Genomic DNA, 22,885 nt, shown 5'->3' with positions numbered 1-22,885 from the left:
AATATAAAATAGGATAGGAGTGTCCAGGCTCCCAGCCCTCCTGCTGCAGGGGGCGGTGAACCCCAGATGGCCCAGGCAGGGAGAGACGGCCCCAGGCAGCTCCCGGGACAGGCCCTCAGTGAGGTGGGCACTTGGGTTACATGCAGTGAGGCTCGTCTCTGCCTGGCCCCCTGGGCGGATGTGACGGCTGAACCAGAGACTCCTGGCCACAAGCTGCAGCTGGCACCTGGGGGTTCCTGGCCCAGGGGGATCCCAGGGGGCAGGTGTCTCGGAGAGGCAGAGAATTGCAGGAGGTTGCGCCTGTGTTCAGCTGAACCGCAGGTAGGGCTCGGGTCGGGCAAAGCACTGTGGCTTCTGGCCTGGCGATGGGGCCAGTCATGGGGGCTGCGGGGACGGTGCGCAGGTGCGGAGGAAGAGGTGCTTTGCTTGTTGTGATGGTTGAGGGGGCTGGTTGTTCCGTGGCTTGACTCCAGCAGCCTGCCTCTGCCAGGCCAAAGAGCTCCCATCCCTGCGTCTGCCAGAGCCCGGTTCTTTGGTGCAGACCCCTCGCCCCGTGGCACGGCCCCTCGGCCCAGACCCTCCCCCGTGGCATGGCCCCTCGGCGCAGACCCTCCCCCGTGGCACGGCCCCTCGGCCCAGACCCTCGCCCCGTGGCACGGCCCCTCGGCCCAGACCCTCCCCCGTGGCACGGCCCCTCGGCGCAGACCCTCCCCTGGGTATGGCTTTCCCTGCTTAGAATTGTACCCAGTAATGACGGCACAGCTCCAGCTCCCCCCACCCCAGCTGTTCCCTGATGCGCATTACAGGGCTTTGTGTGCCCCAAGCCCTGCCTCCTTCCCCCTCCCCCCACCCCACTGGCCCTCAGCCTGCCCGACTCCCTGTGGAGGAGTTCCCCTGAGATTCCCTCTCTGACCTTCACCCCCACCCTGCCCCCCCCGGATTATGGGACCCTTCCCCAGCCTGGGGGTGTGACTCCACTTTGCACATTCAAGGGTTTGAGTCATTTTAACCAAACCCAGCTCCCCTGCCGTGGCCCCTCCCCCTACACCATGGACTGCTCCCCACTCCCTGTGTCATAGACTCCCCCCTTCCTCCTGCGCCATGGACCCCCCCTCTCTGTGCTGTGACACCCCCATGCTGTGTGACATGCCCCCTATGCTGTGTGACGTGCCCCATGGGGCTCTCTCCATTGTGGGGCAGGGGGAGCAGGGCGGCTGGCAAGGCCCCAGCGAGCTGCTGCTAATCGGGATTAGGGATTAACAATCTCTCACGTGCTCACGCCCCCTCCCCCAGCTGGTGGAGCAGGAAAATCCTTTTCACTGCTGAGCTGCACGATCCGATCCGTGACCTCCTCATCCCTGGAAGCCAAACCGCTGTGGCTCGGGGCCGGACGCCTGGCAGGGCTCGCTGGGCTGCCTGCCCCGCTCCTGTGCCCAGCCTGTCTGTGTGTCTGTCTTCCCGGGGCCTGGAACCGCCCAAGGTGCTGGCTCTGGGGAAAGGGATTGAGTCTGGGGGTGCCCGTCCCAACTGCCCGCCACAGCCCTGCTCTCAGGCCGGGGCCTCACCCCGGGCGCCAGGCGCAGGCCTGGCCGACTCTGAGTGCAAAGCACTGGAGCTTCTCCTGCTCTCCCACTGCCAGTCGGAGCTCCCGCCCCTGGGGGGAGAGTGGGCTGGGGGTGAAGGCTTCTCTCGGCCGCCCGGCCAGAGGGGTGGGGCACAGGGGGGGCCAGGGCGTGAGGCCCCCGAGGCCCGTTTGTCAAATCCTGAGCCTCCAGTGACTAGGGCCCCGCAAAGCAGCTCTTCCCCCTCAGCTCGCTTGGAGGCTCTGCCCTTCCTCCCGGTGACCCCAGGCGCCTCCTCCGGGCTGGGCGTTGTGACATCCACCCCTGGGCTGGGCAGGGAGCTTCCCGGGGAGGGGAGCAGCAGAGTCCAGGAGGGCAGGGCACTGCGCCGGGGGTCGTTCAATGCTGTGACCATGGCATCCAGGCCCACGGCCACAGGTCACAAGCTTCAGGACTCCCTGGCCTGCCCACAGAGAACGCTGGGGTGAGTCACCCTGCCCCTCAGCCCTTGCCCCACACCCTGGCACCTCCATCTCCCCCCCCCCCCCCCGGGGCATTGGGGCCTCAGGATTTCCCTGGGGTTTATTCTCCGGGTAGGGGCCTCCTCCCCTTGCAGCTGCTGCCTTGGCGCTGAGCGGGGCTAGGGAGGTTCTGCCTGGCAGGAGGCTGAGTCTAGTGGCAGTGAGGTGGCAGCTCCTGGGGCCGAGCAAAGCAGGCTCCCAAGGGCCTCTCACCATTCAGGAGATGAAATGTGACTTCGCAAAGCAGCCGGCAAATTCCCCAGGAGGCGCCAGCTCCAGCGCTGCTCCTTCTGCCAGGAATATCCAGAGAAATGGGGGCGGATGGGGCCCTTCCGTGGGCTGGGCAGGGAGATGCTGAGCGCCTGAGATGAGCAGACACTGCACCCGGCCACGTGGCACCTGGGCTGTCAGCCTGGCCCGCGTAGGTCCAGACCAGCACGGAAAGCACCGGGGCAGCAGAGGGGTGAAGGGCTGCTGAGAGCAGGACAAGGGAACCTCAGTGGGTGGGGTGAGCCTGGAGCAGTGCTGGGAACGCGCCCAAAGCGCCTCCCAGACATGGAGCAGTTCAGGCCCATGGGAGGGGCCTGATCCCCCCGGCACAGGTGGGGAAACCAAGGCACGGAGCTGAAGCAGCTGGCCGAGGGCCCCTGAACCCCTGAGCCCAGGGGTGTGCTTGACCCACTCCTCCCTTAGCGACTCCTGAGCTGCCAGCGGGGAAGGGGGTGGGCCCTGGGCTGGAGTTAGCAGCTTGCAGAGCCCCAGCCCTGGCTCTGCTATGAGCACTCAAAGCTGGGGAGTCTTGTCCCCACTACGAAGGGGGCTGGGCACACAGGCTGCTGCAGCCTGCAAGCCATGGGCCCGGCTGAGACCCAGCGCTTCCGGGGCACCCAGCAGCAGCAGACTGGGGGGCATGCTGAGGCCGAGGGGGGCGGATCCTGCTGAGTGGGCTGGCCGGGGAGGTCAGGACCTGTGAGCCCTGCAAGGCGAGAGCCAGGAGCCAGCACAGCAGCTGGCCACACACCAGGAGAAAGTAAACAATTAATTACAGCCGCCTGCGGCCTGGCGCGATCTCAGCCAGCTCAGGAGACCCGGCAGCTGCCTGGATTCAGCGGGTCTGAGCCTCCTTCCCCCCCGCCCCAGAAACTCCCAGAGGCTGAGGGTGGAGCAAGGAGGAGCTCAATGGATCTGCACAGAGCAGGTGGCCCTGCTGGGAGGGGGCTCCCTGAACCAGTCCCCCCCACCTCCGGGGGCAGGTCAGGAAGCAAGGTCTGGCTGTGGGAGGCTTTCCCCAGGCCCGGGTTGAGCTGAGGAAGCACCCGTGGGCTGTCTCTATGGGATGCTCTGCAGCCAAGGGCAGGGGTTCCCACTGGGCTCCTTGCGGTGCAGCCAACTTCCTCTTGTGTCCTGTGCAGGGCCAAGGGTGACACTTCCGGGGCTGCTCGAGGTGAATCGCTGCCCCCTGCTCACAGCGTGAGGGAGTCTGGTCTGTGCCGGCCGGGGAACCTCCCCCTGGCTGCTGGCAGCACCAGCGCCCCACTCGCAAGCCCTGCTCCCTCCCTCTGCAGGCCAGCGAGTTACACACCCAGTCCATCTCCTGCTGCACCCCCCCATCCACTGCCTCTGTGGGGCAGGGCACCTCGGTCACTGGCCTCCCCTGGGCTCGGGGCTCCCTGGCGCAGGCACTAGGCCAGAGCAAAGCTGGAGTTGCAGATTCAGTCTCCATTTGAGGTCTTTGGGCTTTGTCAGTGGCCAAGGGCTCGAGCCTGCTTGAGCAACAGGGCTGGGCTGGCTCCATGGGCGTCGACTGTCACCCCTGCCCTCCCGCCTTGACGTGTAGCTTGCCCTCCAGAACTCTGCGATGGCTCCTGCACTGACCAGCCAGGCCTGGCTTCCTGCGAGCCCCACGGCAGCTCTGGGGAAAGATGGCAGGACCCAGGGGCACTGTCCCTGCCTGGGCAGGTTGCAGCAATGGGCATGGCACAGTCAGTCTATCTCCGTGGCCTCCCCAGGGCCCATCTGGGCCCCTCTCTGCAGCAACCAGGGAGCCCCAGCTGCTGCCTGCCAAGGGGCCATTGAAGGCACAGCCCCTCGGGCTCTCGGGAGAAGGCTGGGTGCCCGCTGCAGGAGGGCACTGCCCAGCCAGGGGTCTGGCGCTGGCCGTCGGAGATCGGCCTCTGGGCTGGGCTGGCTGGACGAGGCCGAGCTGGCATCTCTGCACCTGTTCTCTGGGCACTCCCACCTCGCCCCCTGGCTAGACCTCGCTGGCCCCCTGGCTGGCAGCAGCCCCCCAGCTGCCTGGCTGAGGCTGGGGCCAGAGCCGGGGGGCCAGCGGGGTCTCTCCCCTCCGCCCTGCTGCAGAGCCCGGCCAGAGCCTCCCCCGGCGCTGAGCCCCCAGGCCTGCCCCTCGCCCCGGTCCGCCTCGCTCCCTGGGGCGACCTGTGCTGGGGGGCTGCAGCCCCCCGGGACCTGGGGCTCCGCCGCTGCTGCATTCCGAGCACGGGGCCGGCCCGGGGGGAGCCGCGGTCCCCGGAACGCCCCGACCCCCCCGCTCGAGGCAGAGCGGCTGCCAAACTCCCCCCCCCGCCCCGCCCCGCCCGGCAGGAGCCGCCGAGCGCGCGCCGGAGCGAGCGAGCGAGTCTGTGCGCCGAGGCCCCCGCACTGCAGCCTCCTCCCACACCGGCGGAGGCGCGGAGCCGGCGGCTGGTGCAGCGCGCTCCGGCCCCCCAGCCCCGCCGAGCAGCAGGCACCGGGCAGCAGGCGCCATGCTCAACAGCCTGGCGGAGGGCGAGGACGGCGAGGGGGGGGCGGCCCAAGGTAGGGGCGGGAATTGGGGGGGGGGGTCGCGGTCGGGGCGCGGATCCCCGGGGCAGCCCCGCGCCTCGTGCCGGCATGTGGCTGCGCCCGGCCAGGGCGCTGGAATGCGGCCGGGCGGTGCGGGCGTCAAACGGCGCTTCGCAGCCGGCAGGTGCCCGGGACCCGCAGCCCAGCCCGCCCGCAAAACGGCAAAGCTTCGGCTGGGGGGGCGGGCTCCTGCCCCGGGGGCTGCCCTGGCCGATGCTCGCGGCTGCCGCCCTCGCGTGCCCGTGGCGGGGGCCCGGGCCGGCTGCGCTGGCGGGCGCGGGGGGGGGGGGGGTCGGGCTCTCTTGCCGCATGGTGCAGTTGGACGCTCCCGCCAGTTCATGCCGGGGGCTCTGCCAGGCAGCCTGTCCCCCAGCCCGGCGCCGGGCCCCGCGGGGGCTTCGCTGCCTCTGGTTTGTGGGTCCGAGTCCGCCTGGCAGCGCCCCGGCTCCCCCCGCAGCGGGGCCTGTCCAAGGTGCTGAAGTCCCGTTCCCGGTTCTCGTGCCGGGAACGCTCCGGTTCGGCGTGTGACTCGCCCCGGTCTGCAGCCGCAGAGCTCGAGCCGCGGGCGCCCGGCCCCCGCCAGCCCGCCCGGCCCCGTGCGCTGCAGACTCACTGCGGGGGGGCTGGTGCGCAGGGTGGGGGCCGCTGCAGCCCCGTGCGCAGCGCGATCCGGGCACCCCGCGGCCGGGGACCGGGCAGAATCGGTTCCCGTTCAGCGGCTGCAGCTAGGACGCGCCGCATTGGCCTTTCCGCTCCCTTGGGCTCCCCCGAGGGACCAGCTCCGCTGCCGGGACTCCCGGGCCCTGCAGGTTCGTGCGCAGCTTCGAGCCGCCAGCAGAGCTCGGGGCGAGCCCGCGTTGCGTTCCGCAGGTGTCTGTGTGTAAATGCCACAGCTGGGTAAAGCCAGCCCGGGGCCTGACCAGCCCACCCCGCCGGGCCGGCACCGGACCCCGCACAGCCCCGCCCGCCGGGCCGGCACCGGACCCCGCATCGCCCCGCACAGCCCCGCACGCAGCCCGCAGGGGCCGGCACCGGACCCCGCATCGCCCCGCACAGCCCCGCACGCAGCCCGCAGGGGCAGGCTCTGCAGAAATCTCTGGCTGCCTGCAGCGGAGTTGGGGGGGGGGGAGTTTTGGCGCGGGGGGGGTGGCCCTTCTCCGGGGGGAGCCCGGGGCGGGGGTGGTTCTCGGCTGCCCCAGAGCCCGCCCTGCCCGGGAGCCGTTCCGCTCTGCGCTTTCGTTGGGACCGAAGCTGTGCCGTGGGCACCTGGCCCTTATGCTCCGTGGGGCCGGCTCTGCCCCACCGGGCCCGGCCGCAGCTGCAAGCGCCAGGAGCGAACCCTGGACTGGGAGCGGAGGGTCACTGGAGCCGGGCTGCAGGATCCCGCCCGACAGGCGCCGGTCCCGGGGGCACAGCTCGCTGGAGAGCCCCAGTGTGGGGTGGGGACACCCGGTCCCGCTCCCTGGATCCGGCGTTTCTCTGGGGGGCTCCAGCTCCGGCCCCAAGGGGACCGGCTTTGACTCAGGGCCGGCGCCCCGCTCTGGAGCTCCGGTCCTGTCCCCCGGCCCCAGGGACCCTGAGGCCAGCGCTGGGGCCGGTCTGGCTCGCGGCTCCCTTCTGTGGCCTGTCCCCGGCCAGGTGGGGGCCGGGCCGGGCCGGGGCTCCCGAGCCGCAGCGAGGCGTCCCGAAGGCAGCGCGGCCCGGCCCGTTCGCTCCCCGCCCCACGGACGTGTCTAGGCCGCGCTCGCACCTGGCTAGAGGTGGCCTGGCCTGCCCGGGAGAGCCCCAGGTGAGCCCGGGCGGCCCCTCGGGGAGCTGGGGCGGGTCCACCAGTGGGCGCAGGTCGGGAATCGGTTTAACTGCAGCCGGCCAAGCGCCTGGGCTGCAATCCGGAGCTGGCTGCCCCGCCGGGTCAGGTAACGAGACTGGAACCCGAGACCCCGCTCCGCGCGGCGGCGGGGGGGGGGGGGGGGCGGCAGCTCTGCGGGAATGGAGGGGCCCAGCTGCCCCCCAGCACAGCCTGCGCTCCCCTTGGGACCCACCCGCATCCCCCCAGGCAGACACCCCCCTGTGTGCTTGGAGCCAGCCCAGGGGCCAGAGATTGTGCAGGGTGACAAAAGGCTGACAGAGGGGGGGCTCCAAGCAAGAGCCCCCCAAATGGCTGTAGGGTCTGTGTAAATAAAGGGAAATGGGAAGGGTTGGGGCCCCAGCTTTCTCCTGGGGGGCCTCTGCCCCGGCTGCTCTGCCTTGCTGGTTCCTGGCTGGGGCATGGGATGGCAAAGCCGCTCAGCTCCCACAGGGCCAGCGAGGGGCCAAGCAGGGTTGGGGGGCCAGTCCTGAGCAAACTTGATCCTTTCTGATGTGTCGGTGGGAGTGTGCAGAGGCCCAGCCAGGATCAGGCCCCGTTGGGGATCGCAGTCGATGATGGGCGTCCCGTGGGCCTGCTGCCTGCCTTGGCACAAAGTCCCTGTAACGGGGGCTGTCGGGAGGTGGGGGAGAGGGAGGGAGCTAGCCGGGGGGAGGGGTCTCGCTACACTGGGGCAGTGCAGTGCATGCGGATGGTGACTCCCCAAGTACCCAGTAGCCTAGAGAGCCCCTCAAGGAGCCAGGAGAGGCCAGGCAAGGCTGCTTGTAGGCCAGGGGCATTGGCTGGGCTTGGCTAGAACCCACCTGTGCCCTCAGCCTGCCTGGGCCAGGAGCAGCTGCCTGGTGGCTTGTGTCCCCTTGGAAAGGGGAATCAGCTCCTGCCTGTGGAGCTGGTGGGCTGTCCCACGTCTGCAGGCTCTCAGGTCTGGGAACAGTCCATTGCCTCACCAAACAGGCCCTGCTCCCTCCAGGGGAAAGGCCCTGGGCCCCATTCCTCTCCCCTAGCCAGCCAGTCCCCTGCCCTGGGCCTGGATGGGAGCCAGTGACTCCTACAGGGGAAAGCACCCGTGGCCAATTCATGTGCACTGCTTACGGTTCTTCCCTCCGTGAGCAGTCTGTGGGGCGGGGGAGAGTCTCCCCGTTCAGCCAGCCGACTCCTGGGCCTGCAGGGGCTGCTGGGGGCAGGGGCAGTTGGACGAGAGGCAGGTAAATACAGGGGATTAAATGGAGAAGCAGCAGGTTGTTGGCAAGCGATGGGGGGTGGAGAGGGTGCAGGGGTGTCTCTGCTCATGGCCAAGGGGGGAAATGCAGCTGGGAAGCTTGCTATGGTTTGTCTCCACTGGGGTGGGGTGGGGGAGGGGCTGTCCTGAGAACGGGCGGGGGGCACCTTGCTGATGTGTGTAGATGCATCCGAAGAAGTGAGGTTTTTACCCACGAAAGCTTATGCCCCAATAAATCTGTTAGTCTTTAAGGTGCCACCAGACTCCTTGTTCCCTTTCTATAAATAGCCCCATTCCAGCGTCCAGGCCAGGCCTGGGGAGCGGCTCACTGTTAACCAGACTCCAGGCCCTGTTGCAATACAGGGGCATGCAGGCTGGGCCTTGCATACCCCGGGCCTGCCCTCCTGTCCTGGCTGCGCCCTGTGGAACCCCCATGGGCCCTCCAGACAGCCGCCCCTCATTGCTTACGCCTGGTCTCAGCTTCTCGGAGCCGCTGGCTCTGCCTCTGATCTATGCAGTGTCCTGCAGCCCCTCCAGGCGCTTGTTGGGCACGAGCAAGGGGGGAGTGCCAGGGAAGGGCATGCGGACCCCACTGTGCATGCAGGCAGCTCCATCAGCCTGGCCCCCCACCCCTGGGGTTCAGGGATCTGCTCCGGTCAGTTAGCTCCTCAGGGGTCTGGCTCTGGGCTCCCCCCATGTAACGTGTTCAGTGGGCAGTGACGTTTCCAGCCCAATTTAAGACTGAACGAAAAGCTGTTAGGAGGGCAAATTACCATCCGCCTTGGCCCTGCCTCGACCCAGGTAGCGCCCACTGCTGGGGGGTGGCAGAGATAGTCACAGCGCCTCAGTGCTGCCCTGCCCAGGTCGGGGAACCCCACAGGAGCCCCTGCCAGGTGCGGGGTGTGTGTGTGTGTGTGTGCTGCAGCTCATGCGCCCTCCCCTGTAGTTGGGCATGCAGGGAGGTTGGGGCACGTGCTCTGTGCTCTGCCCTCCCCAGCCGGCGGCTCGCCCTGCGTTGATAGGGGATTAGCCGATACCCGCGCTGGGGCTGTTGTTTCTCTGCCAGTAATCCAGCCGCAAGCCCTGCCAAGCGCCACAGCAAATTAAACGGCCGATTCAGGTTGAGTGCTCCCAGGGGAGGGAGGGAAGCTTAGAGCAGGGAATGGAAGCCTGCGCTTGCTGCTCTGGCTCTTCGTCTCAGGGCCACCACCCCAGCAGGGACAGCCCAGCCCTGTGCCCCCCCAGCTGTGCTCACTGCTGCAGCTGCCACGGGGCTCCGACCCCGCTCTCCCCTGGGCAGCTCCCGTGACGCTCCCAGCACCACGGAGCCTTGAGGGGTTTGTGTCGGGAGCTTCCCAAGCTGCTGACCCCCTTTCTCCCCCTGGGTTTTGTGCCTCGGGCTTGGACTGGGCTGGTGGCACCTGCAGGCGGCTGAGCGTGGGGCTGCTGCCAGCTGGGTTCTGAGCCCGGCAGCCCTCGCCAGAGGGTCTCGGTCATGGCCCCAGTGCCCTGTGTCACTGCACCCATGGGGAGACGCTCGTGGCCCAGCCTGTCAAGTGGACAGGACCTCGCTGAGGTCAGGTCACTCCAGTGCGAGCTGGAGCAGGAGCAGGGGCAGAGACACCCAGCTGGGAGCCGAGGGCACGGGGCTGGGCTGATCCGAGCTGGGCTGCGGTGCCTGGTTTGCCTGCTGTGCCCGCACAGCCCACAAACGGTGTGACGAGCTGCCGGGAAGAGGCTGCACCAGCCCCTCTGCGGCAAAATGGTCTCCACCAGGAGCCGGGAGCTCATCCATCATCTGGGACCCTGGCAGCCTGCGGTGCTTAACTCCTTCCAGCCCGAGAGGGCTTGGCACTGCCTGGCTGGGGGGCAGCGTGTATGCATCTCTGGGCTGGGCTGAACGTGGCCTGTACCCCCGCAGCCTAACCCCCAGCCTGCAGCCCGTGCTCCTGATTACCCGCATGGGGAAGCCGCTTTCCCACCTGCCTTCCCCACTGCTGGCAGCATGATTGATGGTCACTGGCGCGAGCAGCCAGAGCCCAGGGGCTTCTCCGGGCCGCGGCCAAGGGCTTGTCAGAGGCCAGTGTGAGTGTGCTGGACGGTCTGGCATGCTGGTTCCAGATGGTGGCAGCCCAGTGCACAGAGACCCCCCAGCGCATCCCTTGGCAGGGCCTGGGGCGTGGACCGGCTCCTGAGCCGGGATGGCTGTGAGCTGCTGGGGCTGTGAGCTCTGGTGTCTCCAGCCCCGAGTAATGAATGGACGGACACAGGGGCTGGGGGAGGGCCCAGCAGGCCCTCCCATGGGACCCACATGGGGGCACCATGCTGTGCAAGGAGGGGGAGAGACTCAGACCCCTTGGCAGCCTGTGTTCCCCCCCACACACACACACAGGGTCCTGCTCCATTTACTGCTCTCTCTGTCTCCTACCCCATGCAGTTCCCCCGCCTTGCGCTCTCATTGTTCCCCAGCTGGCCCCGGGGGAGGGGGGGTCTCTGAGGGCCTGTGCAGCCCCCGCCAGGCTCTGCAGGGAGATCCAAGCTGGGGGGGGGGGGTGGCAGGCAGGGCCAGTGCATGAGGACACCTTGACTGGAGCACTCTGGGGGGCATTGCATTGGCACAGTCCCATGTGGGCCTCCTCTGGCTGAGACAGCTCCCATCCTGCGCTGCCGCCTCTCAGGTCTGTGATTCCCATTTATCCAGCTTGCCAGCGAGCGTGAGGGGTTGGCTGGGGAATGGAGCGGCAGGCAAGTTCCTAGGGAGCCCCCCCCAACCCAGCCACATCCCCGGGACAAACCGCAGGTGTCAGTAGGGCCCATCCTACCCAAACTAGCTATTCCCCGGGGACTCCTGCCTGGCCCAGGCCTGCCCTAAGACACTGCCCTGGGCAGCACCTGTGACCCACCCAGCTCCCTCCCTCCAAGTCTGCACAAGGCTTCTTGCCTTGTGGGTGCCACAGCCTCTCCCCTCCGGGCCTGGCCCTGCACCCAGCAGGGAGCACGCGGGGAGGGCCCTGCACAGAGCTGACCCTGAGCTCAGGCTGTGCCTGCGTCTCTCCCGCACGCCAGGCTATTCCCTGGGCTGCAGCTCGACACGTCGGGCCCATGACTGCGAGTGTCTGGGTCGGGGATTCCCAGCATCGTTCTCACGCAATGGCCAGAGGAGACAGTTCCCGCACTGACCCACGGTGCTGCCTGGCATTTCCCGGGCCAGAGATGTGTGGGGCGGAGGGGACAAGGCCTGCAGGATCCACCTGGGTCTGGATTAGCCCGAGCCATTCCCATGGGAGGGGCAGCCCTGAGCTCAGGGAGACCGCCCCCTGTCTCTCCTGGTGAGCCCTGCTGCCCCGAGGCTTTGGGGCTGGTTTTTACCACCCATGGTGGGGGGGTAGGATGTGGGGCTAGGTGCTGGTGCATGGGGTGGGGGGTAGGATGTAGGGCTGGCGGGGGGGTTAGGATGTGGGGCTGGCTGGGGGTAGGATGTGGGGCTAGGTGCTGGCGCGTGGGGTGAGGGGGTAGAATGTGGGGCTGGTGCACCGGGGGGAGGGTAGGATGTGGGGCTAGGTGCTGGCGGAGGTAGGTAGGATGTGGGACTGGTGCGTGGGGTGGGGGGGTAGGATGTGGGGCTAGGTGCTGGCGCGTGGGGTGGGGGGGTAGGATGTGGGGCTAGGTGCTGGAGGGGGGTAGGATGTGGGACTGGCACGTGGGGTGGGGTGGTAAGATGTGGGACTAGGTGCTGGCAGAGGGGGGGTAGGATGTGGAGCTGGTGGGGAGGGTTAGGATGTGGGGCTGGCTGGGGGTAGGATGTGGGGCTAGGTTCTGGCAGAGGGGTGGTAGGATGTGGGGCTAGGTGCTGGTGCATGGGGTGGGGGGGGTAGGATGTGGGGCTAGGTGCTAGTGCATGGGGTGGGGGGGTAAGATGTGGAGCTAGGTGCTGGCACGTGGGGTGGGGGGTAGGATGTGGGTCTGGTGCACTGGGGGGAGGGTAAGATGTGGGGCTAGGTGCTGGCAGAGGCGGGTAGGATGTGGGACTGGCACGTGGGGTGGGGTGGTAAGATGTGGGACTAGGTGCTGGCAGAGGGGGGGTAGGATGTGGAGCTGGTGGGGAGGGTTAGGATGTGGGGCTGGCTGGGGGTAGGATGTGGGGCTAGGTTCTGGCAGAGGGGTGGTAGGATGTGGGGCTAGGTGCTGGTGCATGGGGTGGGGGGGTAAGATGTGGAGCTAGGTGCTGGCACGTGGGGTGGGGGGTAGGATGTGGGGCTGGTGCACTGGGGGGAGGGTAAGATGTGGGGCTAGGTGCTGGCAGAGGGGGGTAGGATGTGGGACTGGCGCGTGGGGTGGGGGGGTAAGATGTGGGGCTAGGTGCCAGCCTGTGGGGTTTCAGTGACACACCAGAGCAGCAGGAGCTGACTGGCCCCGCAGGCCCTGTGTTGGACGATTGGGGTGACCTGTGGGTGGGTGCAGGGAGCTCCAGGGTGGAGGCTGCCTGGGGAGGTGCAGAGCCCCCCGAGGGGTGTCTGCAGCCCCCGAGACCCTTCCAGCGCGAGGCGCAAGCCAGGTGGCCACGGCCGGGCCAGCGCTATCGTTACATAAGAGCCAGGGGAGCCAGGGCTGCCGTGTCCACCGCTCACTCCTGCTCTCCCGTTGCCATGGAAACCAGCCCGGGGATGCTGCGGCCCGGACCCGTGTCTCCGCGTTGCGAGGTGCTGGGCGAAGGGAGCTGCTCTGCCCTGGCATCTGCTCTCAGCGCGAGCTCTGCCTCGCCGGAGCCCCCTGCTCCCTCGGCCTCGCCCCCTCTCTGGGGCTCTCTCCGCTGCCTCGTAACAGCAATAGGTTGGGGGAATGGGGTGGGATCCTGCAATCGCTGGCTCTGGGGCGCTGCAGGGCACCTGGAGACGTGTTCCCCAGGCACGGGGTGGAGGGCTGCGCCTGGCCTGCGCCCCATCCCCCTGCACAGAGCGGGGCTGCGGCTACCTGTCATCCCCCTGTGGTGGCACTGGGAATGGGGCAATGCAGCCTGGGGCACTCACATGGCATCTGTGATCTCCCCAGGCAGGTTGTCTCCTTCTCCGAGGCTCTGGGGAGAGATTAGTCATGTAACAGACACACAGCATCCATCTCCGCCCCGCCCCCCCCCCGCCCCAGGCCCAGCTCGCTGACGGAGACAAGGAGTTCTTGGGTTCCAACTCTGGCTCCGTATGGCCGGTGCAGAGCGGGGGTCTGGCGAGGGGAGCTCATTCCTAACTTGCCGGCCCTGCGGGTCCCACCAGGGGCTGGCTGCTCTCCCTGGCTCACTGGGGAGAGGGCTCTGAGTGACTGGCCCTGTTGGCATCGCAGGAACCGAGTTGTGGCGCTTGCTCTCCCTTCCCAGACCCGGTCCGTGCTGCTCCCCCGGGCTTGTGGGGATTCGCTGGACATTTTCACCTTCGTTTCTGCTTGTTTGTTTGGTTGTGATCGTGTGACTCCAGCCCCTGCACCATTCGCTAAAGGGAGAAAGCCGCAGGCGCTGCCTGCAGCGATGCTTTCTCCGGGGGAGTGGGGCCAGCGTCTCTAGCCATTTCTCCAGAGACTGCAGCATAGTGCCTAGAGCAGGGCATGGGTGCAGGGTACTGGTGCAAGGGGTGGGGGTGCCAGCATTGTTCTCTGGACAGAGCCAGAGCCGCTGTGTGGGGTTTCCACCTCTGGCGGCTGGAAGCCCACAGAGGAGCGGATCCCGTTGCTGACCCTGCACCTCTCATTCCCTGGCATTCAGGAGACACCAGGTAGGACCCTGACCTGCCTCTGCCCCCTGGGGCTCCTATGTGCATCTTGCTCTTCCTTCCTTCACCCACACTCCCCCCTTGCTCTGCCAGTGGTACCAGCCCCAGGCCCATTTCTTTCCTCCTGCTCCTGCCCCTGGGCCTCCTCCCACGGCTGCCCTCCCCAAAGCTCCCCTCTGTCTCCTCAGCCACACCTCCCCCAAAGCCAGGGTGCCCATGAGGAGGGAGTTTCTCTGACAGGGTAACAAGCCTTGTGGATGGGGCGGTGAGGGTGGGGGTGGGCAGCAGTAGATGTGATATATCTCGACTTTAGTAAGGCTTTTGTTACAGTCTCACGACCTCCGAAACAAACTAGGGAAATACAGCCTAGATGGAGCTACTGTAAGGTGGGTGCACAACTGGTTGGAAAAGCATACTCAGAGGGTAGTTATCAATGGTTCTCAGTCAAACTGGAAGGGCATATCGAGTGGTGTCCAACAGGGATCTGTCCTGGGTCCGGTTCTATTCAGTATCTTTATCAGTGATTTGAGTAATGGCATAGAGAGTTACACAAACTTACAAAGTTTGTGGGCGACACCAAGCTGGGAGGGGTCATGAACGCTTTGGAGGACAGGATTAGAATTCAAAATGATCTTGACAACTTGGAGAAATGGTCTGAAATAAATAGGGTGAAATTCAATAAGGACAAAAGCAAAGTACTCCACTTGGGAAGGAACAATCAATTGAACAAATACAGAATGGGAAAGTACTGCCTAGGAAGGAGTACTAGAGAAAAGGATCTCGGTGTTATAGTGGATCACAAACTAAATATGAGTCAACGATGTTATACTGTTGCAAAAAAAAAGTGAACATCATTCTGAGCTGTATTAGCAGGAGTGTTGTAAGCAAGACACGAGAAGTAATTCTTCCGCTCTACTCCGTGCTGATTAGGCCTCAACTGGAGTATTGTGTCCAGTTCTGGGCGACACATTTCTCCAATTTGTCCACATCTTACCTGAAAGTCCAGAGAAGAGCAACAGAAATGATTAAAGGTCTAGAAAACATGACCTATGGGGGAAGATTGAAAAACTTGGGTTTGTTTAGTCTGGAGAAGAGAAGACTGAGGGAGGGGGGATATGATAACCGTCTTCAAGTACCTCAAAGATTGTTATAAAGAGGAGGGTGATAAATTGTTCTCTTTATCCACTGAGGACAGGACAAGAAGCAATGGGCTTATATTGCGGCAAGGGCGGTTTAGGTTGGACATTAGGAAAAACTTCCTAACTGTCAGGGTGGTTAAGCGCTGGAACAAATTGCCCAGGGAGGTTGTGGAATCTCTGTCACTGGAGGTGTTTAAGAGCAGGTTAGACAAACCCCTGTCAGAGATGGTCTAGAATAGCTCAGTGTTTCTCAGCCTGGGGGGAGGGGTCACAGGACAAGTTTAGGGGGGTCACCAGGGCTGGCATTAGGGGGTGGCAAGCAGGGCAATTGCCCAGGGCCCCCACATCACAGCGGGGCCTCCAGCCGCAGCCCGAACCCTGCTGCCCAGGGCTGAAGCATGTCACTTAGCTTCACGGGGGCCCCTGTGGCATGGGGCTCTGGGCAGTTGCCCTGCTTGCTACCCCTAACACTGGCTCTGAGTATTATTCAGAATTTACTGAATGCTATTTAAGGAAGTGGGTCACAAAGGGGGTCACCAGAACAGAAGGGTTGAGAACCACTGGTCTAGCTAATACGTAGCCCTGCCTCGGTGCAGGGGATTGGGCTAGTGACCTCTCAGTCCCTTCTAGCTCTGTGTTTCTATATGAAATTAACCTTCTGCCCCAGAAAGGAGTCATTGTGACACAGCAGGGAGTGGGGTGGATTGACCTGGGGATGTGGGAGGGGAGTTTACTGGGGCTGTCTGCATAGGGGATGGGAGAGCAGGGGGTGACTTCACTTGAGGGACTATACCTGAGCCTGCAACCTGAGCCAGGAGGGGGGTTGGGGCCAGGTGACACCTTTGTCTGGGGAAACTGGACAAAGGCTGGGGGAGGAGCCGGGGGAAGGCTGGGTGAGACGGCTGGGGGGGGGGGGGGGGTTCAGTTTGGAGCTGGCTGGGGGGACGGAGGGAACCTCAAGGCTGGGGTCTAAGCTCCCCCCCCCCCCCCCAAGGGACCTGACTGAGGGGTCCTGGTTGTACCTACAAGCCCTGCTTGGGACTGTGTTCGTGTTGTCTAATAAGCCCTCCGTGTTACTGACTGGCTGAGAGTCCCGGTGAATCATGGCAGGATCTCTCCCTCACCCTCCTCTCCAGGCCTCCAGGTCCTGACTCAGCTGAAGCCCACTGGGCTCAGCCATGGGAATCCTGCCGCTCTCCCCTGGGCTTCTGCCTGTGAACAGCCGCCGTGCACAGTGCCTGGCAGCGTTGTCCGTGGGCAGATTCCTGTTTGCCTCTTTCGTGTCCCGGTCAGCCGCGCTCCCGGGCGGGGAGGCTGCCCACCCTGTCGGTGTCTGTCCTGCTTCGGTCTGAGCTGTTGGCTGCTCCTTAGAGCATCACTGCGGCTCGAAGGAGGAAATTGGCAATCATGTTTTCAGAGATTCCCCCATTAGTAACGGAGTGGGTGATTCCAGTGTGGCCGCTTGGGCTGTTTCTGAATGGAGATGTTGTGACGAAGTGGGAATGTTCTTAATGTTTTCTCCGAATACTGTGTGGGTGCCTCAGTTTCCCCCATGCATTTCTTAAGTATCTGAGTGGTGGGATGGGCGTGTGTGATTGTTGCAGGGCGGCAATGTGATGCTGTCTGCACAGAGAATGGCCGACACCTTGTCTCCTGGCAACTGATGGCCTGGGCCCCTCCTGGCAAGGTGACAACTGAAGGTGTTGGAGAACAAAGAGATCGGGTGGCCTCCTGGCCCGGGAAAGAGACAAAGAGACAAAGGGCGATGCTCTGGAACGGCTCCCTACGAAGCCAGTCAGGACTCTGGGGGAGCCTCCTCTCTGTGAGCAGACTGTCTCCAGGGCAAGACGCTTACACAGCTTCGACCTTCCTGGGTCTGATCTCAGAGCATTCGGCATCCCCTGCCCCTCCATGCGCTTCCCACAGCGAGTCCGTACAGGTGGGGTCCTGGGGAAGCCAAAGGGCCCTGCACCCCACCTCCGCAGTCAGATGTGACTCTCAGCCAGCCAGTAAAACAAAGTTTATTAGATGACAGGAACACAGTCCAAACCAGAGCTTGTAGGTACAGAAACTGGACCCCTTAGTCAGGTCCATCTTGGGGCCAGGGAGGCCAGACCCCGGGTCTGGGCCTCCCTCTCTTTCCCCAGCCAGCTCCCAACTGAAACCCCCTCCAGCCCCTACTTTCTGGCCTTTGTCTCTTTCCCGGGCCAGGAGGTCACCTGATCTCTTTGTCTTTGTTCACCTTTAGCTATCCCCTTGCAGGGGGGAAGGGCCCCAGCCATTTGTTGCCAGGAGACAGAGTGTCGGTGATTTATGCACACTGGCCTTTATTCCACTACCTAGAGACTTAAGAAATGCATAGGGGAAACTGAGGCACCCACACAGTATTCAGAGGAAACATTAAGAACAGTCCCACTTCATCACAGCCCCAAACTGAAAACCCCCTCCAGCCAACTCACTCCCCTCCCCTGGCTCCTCCTCTCCCTTTGTCCAGTTTCCCGGGCAAAGGTGTCACCTGGCCCCACCCCCCTCCTGGCTCAGGTTACAGGCTCAGGTACCGTCTCTCACCTAAAGTCATTCCCTGCTCTCCCATCCCCCATGCAGACAGTCCCAATAAAACTAGACGACATTCCCAGGTCAGTCCGCCCCGCTCACTACTGCCTCACATCTCTCCCCCCTTCGAGACTGAACTGAGCGGGGTCACTCTGCCCAGTGACCTGGGGAAGTTCAGGGCCCCCTCTCCGGGACAACGCGTCCGCTATCAGGTTGTCACTTCCCTTCACATGGACCACGTCCATATCATAATCCTGCAGGAGCAGGCTTCACCTCAGGAACTTGGCGTTGGCTCCTTTCATCTGGTGCAGCCAGGTCAGGGGAGAGTGGTCGGTGTACACGGTGAAGTGTCGCCCAAAGAGATATGGCTTTAGTTTCTTGAGGGCCCACACCATGGCCAGGCATTCCTTCTCGATGGCCGTGTAGTTCTGCTCCCAGGGTAGCAACTTCTTGCTCAGGTACACGATGGGGTGTCTCTCCCCCTTTTCATCCTCCTGCATTAACACCGCCCCCAGTCCCGTGTCTGAGGCATCGGTGAACACCATAAAGGGCTTGTCAAAGTCTGGGTTTGCCAGAACTGGGCCACTGACCAGAGCCTCCTTCAGCGCCTGGATTGCCTCCTGGCACTCCTCGGTCCAGACCACCTTGTCTGGCTTCCCTTTCTTGCATAGTCCAGTGATGGGGGCAGCTATGGCGCTAAAGTGGGGCACGAACCTTCGATAGTATCCCGCCATCCCAATAAAGGCCTGGACCTGCTTTTTGGTTTGTGGAGCGGGCCAGTCTCTGATCACCTCCACTTTGGCTGGTTCCGGCTTTAGGCAGCCGCTCCCCACCCGGTGACCTAGGTAAGATACTTCAGCCATCCCCACCTTGCACTTCTCACCTTTTATGGTTAGCCTAGCCTCCTGGAGTCGGTCCAGCACTCGTCTAACCTGGGACACGTGGTCCTCCCAGGTCTGGCTAAACACACAGATGTCGTCAATATACGCCACAGCAAAACTCTCCATCCCCCTCAGTAGCTGATCCACCAGGCGCTGGAAGGTGGCCGGCGCTCCCTTGAGGCCAAAAGGCAGGGTCAGGAACTCATAGAGCCCCAGAGGGGTGATAAAGGCCGATTTCAGCCTGGCATCCACATCCAGCGGCACTTGCCAGTAGCTTTTTGTAAGATCCATGGTGGTAAGGTACCGAGCGCCTCCCAGCTTGTCTAGGAGCTCGTCAGGCCTGGGCATGGGGTAGGCATCAGACATGGTGATGCCATTAAGCTTCCAATAGTCCACACAGAACCGGATAGACCCATCCTTTTTGGGGACCAGCACCACCGGCGAGGCCCAAGGGCTGGAAGATGGCTGGATCACCCCCAAAGCCAGCATGTCCCTGACCTCTCTTTCCAGGTCCAGAGCAGTTTTCCCTGTGACTCGGAAGGGGGAGCATTTTATAGGAGGATGCGATCCTGTCTGCACCCGGTGGACAGTCAGATTAGTGCGTCCAGGCTGGTTGGAAAACAGCTGTCGGTACAGATGCAGCACCCCTCTGATCTCAGCTTGCTGGGCCGGGGTCAGCTGATCCGAGAGGGGAATTGCTTCCAGGGGGGAACCAGCTCTTATCCCAGGGAATAGATCTACTAAAGGGTCATCTCCCTGCTCCTCCCAATGTCCACATACGGCCAACACCACATTCCCCCTGTCATAATATGTCTTCATCATATTCACATGGTACACCTGGCAGTGGTGCGCCCGGTTCGACAGCTCCACCACATAGTTTACCTCGTTTAGTTGCTTGACAACCTTGAAGGGACCTTCCCAGGCCACCTGTAGTTTGTTTTTCCTCATGGGGATGAGGACCATCACCTGATCCCCGGTGGCGAAGGCGCGGGCCCGTGCCGTGCGGTCATACCAGACCTTCTGCTTCCTCTGGGCTCGGGCCAGATTCTCCCTGGCCAGGCCCATGAGCTCGGCAAGTCGTTCCCGGAAGGTCAGGACATACTCCACCACCGACTCTCCATCGGGAGTGGCCTTCCCCTCCCATTCGTCTCTCATCAGGTCTAGGGGCCCCCTTACCCGCCTTCCATATAACAGTTCGAAAGGCAAAAACCCGGTAGACTCCTGGGGTACCTCCCTGTACGCGAACAGCAGGTGAGGTAAGTACTTGTCCCAATCCTGCGGGTGCTGGTTCATAAAGCTTTTCAGCATCATCTTTAGCGTCCCATTGAACCTCTCCACCAGCCCGTTGGATTGGGGGTGATACGGTGAGGCCCAGTTGTGCCGGACCCCGCATTTCTCCCACAAGCACTGGAGCAGGGCCGACATGAAGTTGGGTTGTCTTACTCAGAGGTCCCACTATGTCCATAGCCAACTTCTGGAAAGGTTCCTCTATGATGGGCAAAGGTCTCAAAGCCGCTTTCCCCTTGTCCTGGGCCTTCCCCACCCTCTAGCAGGGGTCACAGGATTGGCAGTACTGTCGGACATTAGTAAAGATCCCAGGCCAGTAAAAGTTCTGTAGCAGCCTCTGCCTGGTGCGCCGGATTCCCTGGTGCCCTGCAAGAGGGATGTCATGGGCCAGGTACAGCAGCTGGCGGCGATACTTCTGGGGTACCACCAGCTGCCTCCTGATCCCCCAGGACTCCACTTCCCCTGGGGGAGCCCATTCTCGGTACAGGAACCCCTTCTCCCACAGGAACCTCTCCAGGCAGCCTCTCCTTACCACACTGAGGTCGGCCAGGTCCCTTAGCTTCTGCAAGGAGGGATCTTTCTGCAACTCAGCCTGGAACTCAGCAGCTGGGGAAGGGATGGGGACCGGCTCCCTCTCGCCGGCTGGGTCTGAGGCCGCAGCCCCTCTGAGCCGTGTCCCTGGGCGCTCTCTCCCCTCCGGGGTAGGGTCCTGCGCCTCAGGCAAGGTATCCTCCCCGAGGTCAGGGCGCAGTGCCCCTCACCGGCTCTGGCTACAGGTCACGATCAGGGCACCCTGGGGGGAGGGATAGCTCAGTGGTTTGAGCATTGGCCTGCTAAACCCAGGGTTGTGAGTTCAATCTTTGAGGGGGCCACTTAGGGATCTGGGGCAAAATCAGTACTTGGTCCTGCTAGTGAAGGCAGGGGGCTGGACTCGATGACCTTTCAAGGTCCCTTCCAGTTCTAGGAGATAGGATGTCTCCATTAATTTATTTAGTCCTCCCGGTCCCCTCCCCCCTTCACACCTAGGTGGGCAAATGCTGGTGCACCCCCACTTCCTTGGGGCCCTCCTTGGCCCCCCATTTCAGGTGTACTCTCACCACAGGCACCTTGAATGGGGTCCCACCCACCCCCGTCAGGGTCAGGTAGGTGTTGGACATCACCCAATCTGGGGCCACCACCTTGGGCCGGGCCAGCGTCACCTCCGCGCCTGTATCACAGTATCCATTGACCTTCCTCCTTTTTTTTAATTAATTAATTAATTAATGGAGATATCCCATCTCCTAGAACTGGAAGGGACCTTGAAAGGTCATCGAGTCCAGCCCCCTGCCTTCACTAGCAGGACCAAGTACTGATTTTGCCCCAGATCCCTAAGTGGCCCCCTCAAGGATTGAACTCACAACCCTGGGTTTAGCAGGCCAATGCTCAAACCACTGAGCTATCTCTCTCCCATCCACCTCCAGGGGAACAAGGCACTCGATCTGCAGGGACAGCCCCGCGCCCACCCTGTAAACGGAGAACCTGGTGTCCGGAGCATCCAGCTCTGCAGAGGAGTTGGCCTGGGGCCCTCCTCTCTCCTGAGCAGTTGATAAGCTGTCAGCCCCCCTTGCCCGGGAAGCCGGCCCCTCATCCGGCTGGGTCCCTACCCAGTTAACCCTGTGTGGGTTCGGTCTGCTCAGTCTGTCCTTGAGCCTGGGGCACTGGGTCCGTATGTGGCCTCTCTGGGCACAGTGATAGCAGCCCATGTCCTGTTGGTCCCCTCGAGCCGGTTGGTTGGCCCTGACACCAGATGTTCCCCTTGGGAGGGGGTTCTCCATATTCCCTCTTTGGGAGGTCCCCGGGTGACTCTCTCTCTGCATCGTGGCCGGCCTGTTCCTTTGGGACTCCTCCCTGCCACCCCCTGACTGGCTCTTCACAAACTCATCGGCCAGCCGCCCTGTGTGTCGCGGGTTCTCTGGCTTTTTGTCCCTCAACCACAGCCTCAGGTCGGATGGGCACCACTCATACAGTTGCTCTAGTACGATCAATTTAACCAGGTCCTCCTTTGTCTGGGCCCCATCTGCTCACTTGTTGGCATATCCCTCCATGCGGATGGCTAGTTGCAGATATGAGACCTCAGGGGTTTTATCCTGACTCCGGAACCTTTCCCGGTACATCTCAGGAGTCAGCCCAAACTCACGTAGCAGGGCCTTTTTGAATAGTTCGTAGTCCCCTTTCTCCGCCTCTTCCAGTTGGCGGTACAATGCCACGGCTTTGGGGTCCAGTAAGGGGGTGAGAACCCGGAGTCTGTCCGCAGGATCAACCTGGTGCAGCTCGCAGGCCGTCTCAAAGGCATCCAGGAAGTCATCCATGTCCTCCCCCAACTTATGCTGGGCCAGGATGCACTTATCAAAGCTCCGTGCAGTCCTGGGTCCCCCCTCACTCACCGCAGCCGGGGGCTCGCTGCTCCTCAGCCTCGCCAGCTCCAGTTCATGCTGCCTCTGTTTCTCTTCATGCTGCCTCTGTTTCTCTTTCTCCTCCCGTTCATGCTGTCTCTGTTTTTCGCGATCTTCCAGCTCTCTCAGTTTTAGCTCCTTCTCTCATTCCAGCCGCTTCAGCTCCAGCGATGAGGAGCTTCGCTGGGAGGATCCCCTGCTCTCTGGGTGTGTGTGTGTGTGTGTCACGGTGCCCTTGGTATTTGCTGGGCTCCTCCCCACCCTTCCCCTAGGCATAGGAAGGTGGAGTCTCGGGGAGCCCTCAATAGTCATCTGTTCACTCCCCACTGGGACAGACACCGGTGCCTGCGCTGCATCTGCCAGGCTGCTTCCCTCAGAGACAGGGATCGGTTCATTCCAGCGATCTCCCTCCTCCAGCTGGGCAATGAGCTGTTCGTTGGTGAGCCTCCCACTGCGCAGCCCCCTCTGCCTGCACAGCTCCACCAGGTCGCTCTTAAGCCGCTTGGCATGGCCACTCACAGGCCTGGGTGCTCACCGCTCCCCACAGTTTCCAGGGAGACCCCTAGTGTGCCAGCCCTTCTTGAGGTCACCACCTCTTTGCCAGGGTTGAGCTGCAGACTCCTCCGCCACTGGGACTGCTCACTGCAATCCCCAGGGGGACCCTGTTACTGCAAAAGTCCTTCTCACTGGTCACACACTCCCAGGGGTTAATTGTCCCCCAAAACCGTCCCTCTCTGAGCCTTCAGAACGCCTGGTCCCTGTCAATCCCCCTTCGTTTTACTGCTCCCCAGTCACTTACTGCAGGAAGCACCGTCCACGGGGTGCAG

General features: G+C 63.4%; 1 protein-coding gene across 2 annotated transcripts in view; it reads left to right on the top strand.

Moving 5' to 3' along the window:
* SLC12A5 (solute carrier family 12 member 5) overlaps positions 1 to 22,885 on the top strand; it is a 98,393-nt gene that overhangs the window by 15,804 nt on the left and 59,704 nt on the right. The window contains exon 1 of one of the 2 annotated variants that reach the window (XM_065414916.1): positions 16,540 to 16,561. The exons of the other annotated variant lie outside the window; for it this stretch is intronic. Coding sequence (XP_065270988.1) covers positions 16,540 to 16,561 — 22 coding nt within the window. Of the gene's footprint in view, positions 1 to 16,539; positions 16,562 to 22,885 lie in introns of those variants that run through there. 2 annotated transcript variants of the gene reach the window in all.

This window comes from Emys orbicularis, chromosome 12 (genome assembly GCF_028017835.1).
Source record: "Emys orbicularis isolate rEmyOrb1 chromosome 12, rEmyOrb1.hap1, whole genome shotgun sequence".
NCBI classification, from domain to species: Eukaryota; Metazoa; Chordata; order Testudines; family Emydidae; genus Emys; species Emys orbicularis.
Note: the sequence above shows the minus strand (reverse complement) of the source record. Positions and strands in the feature narration are given on the sequence as shown.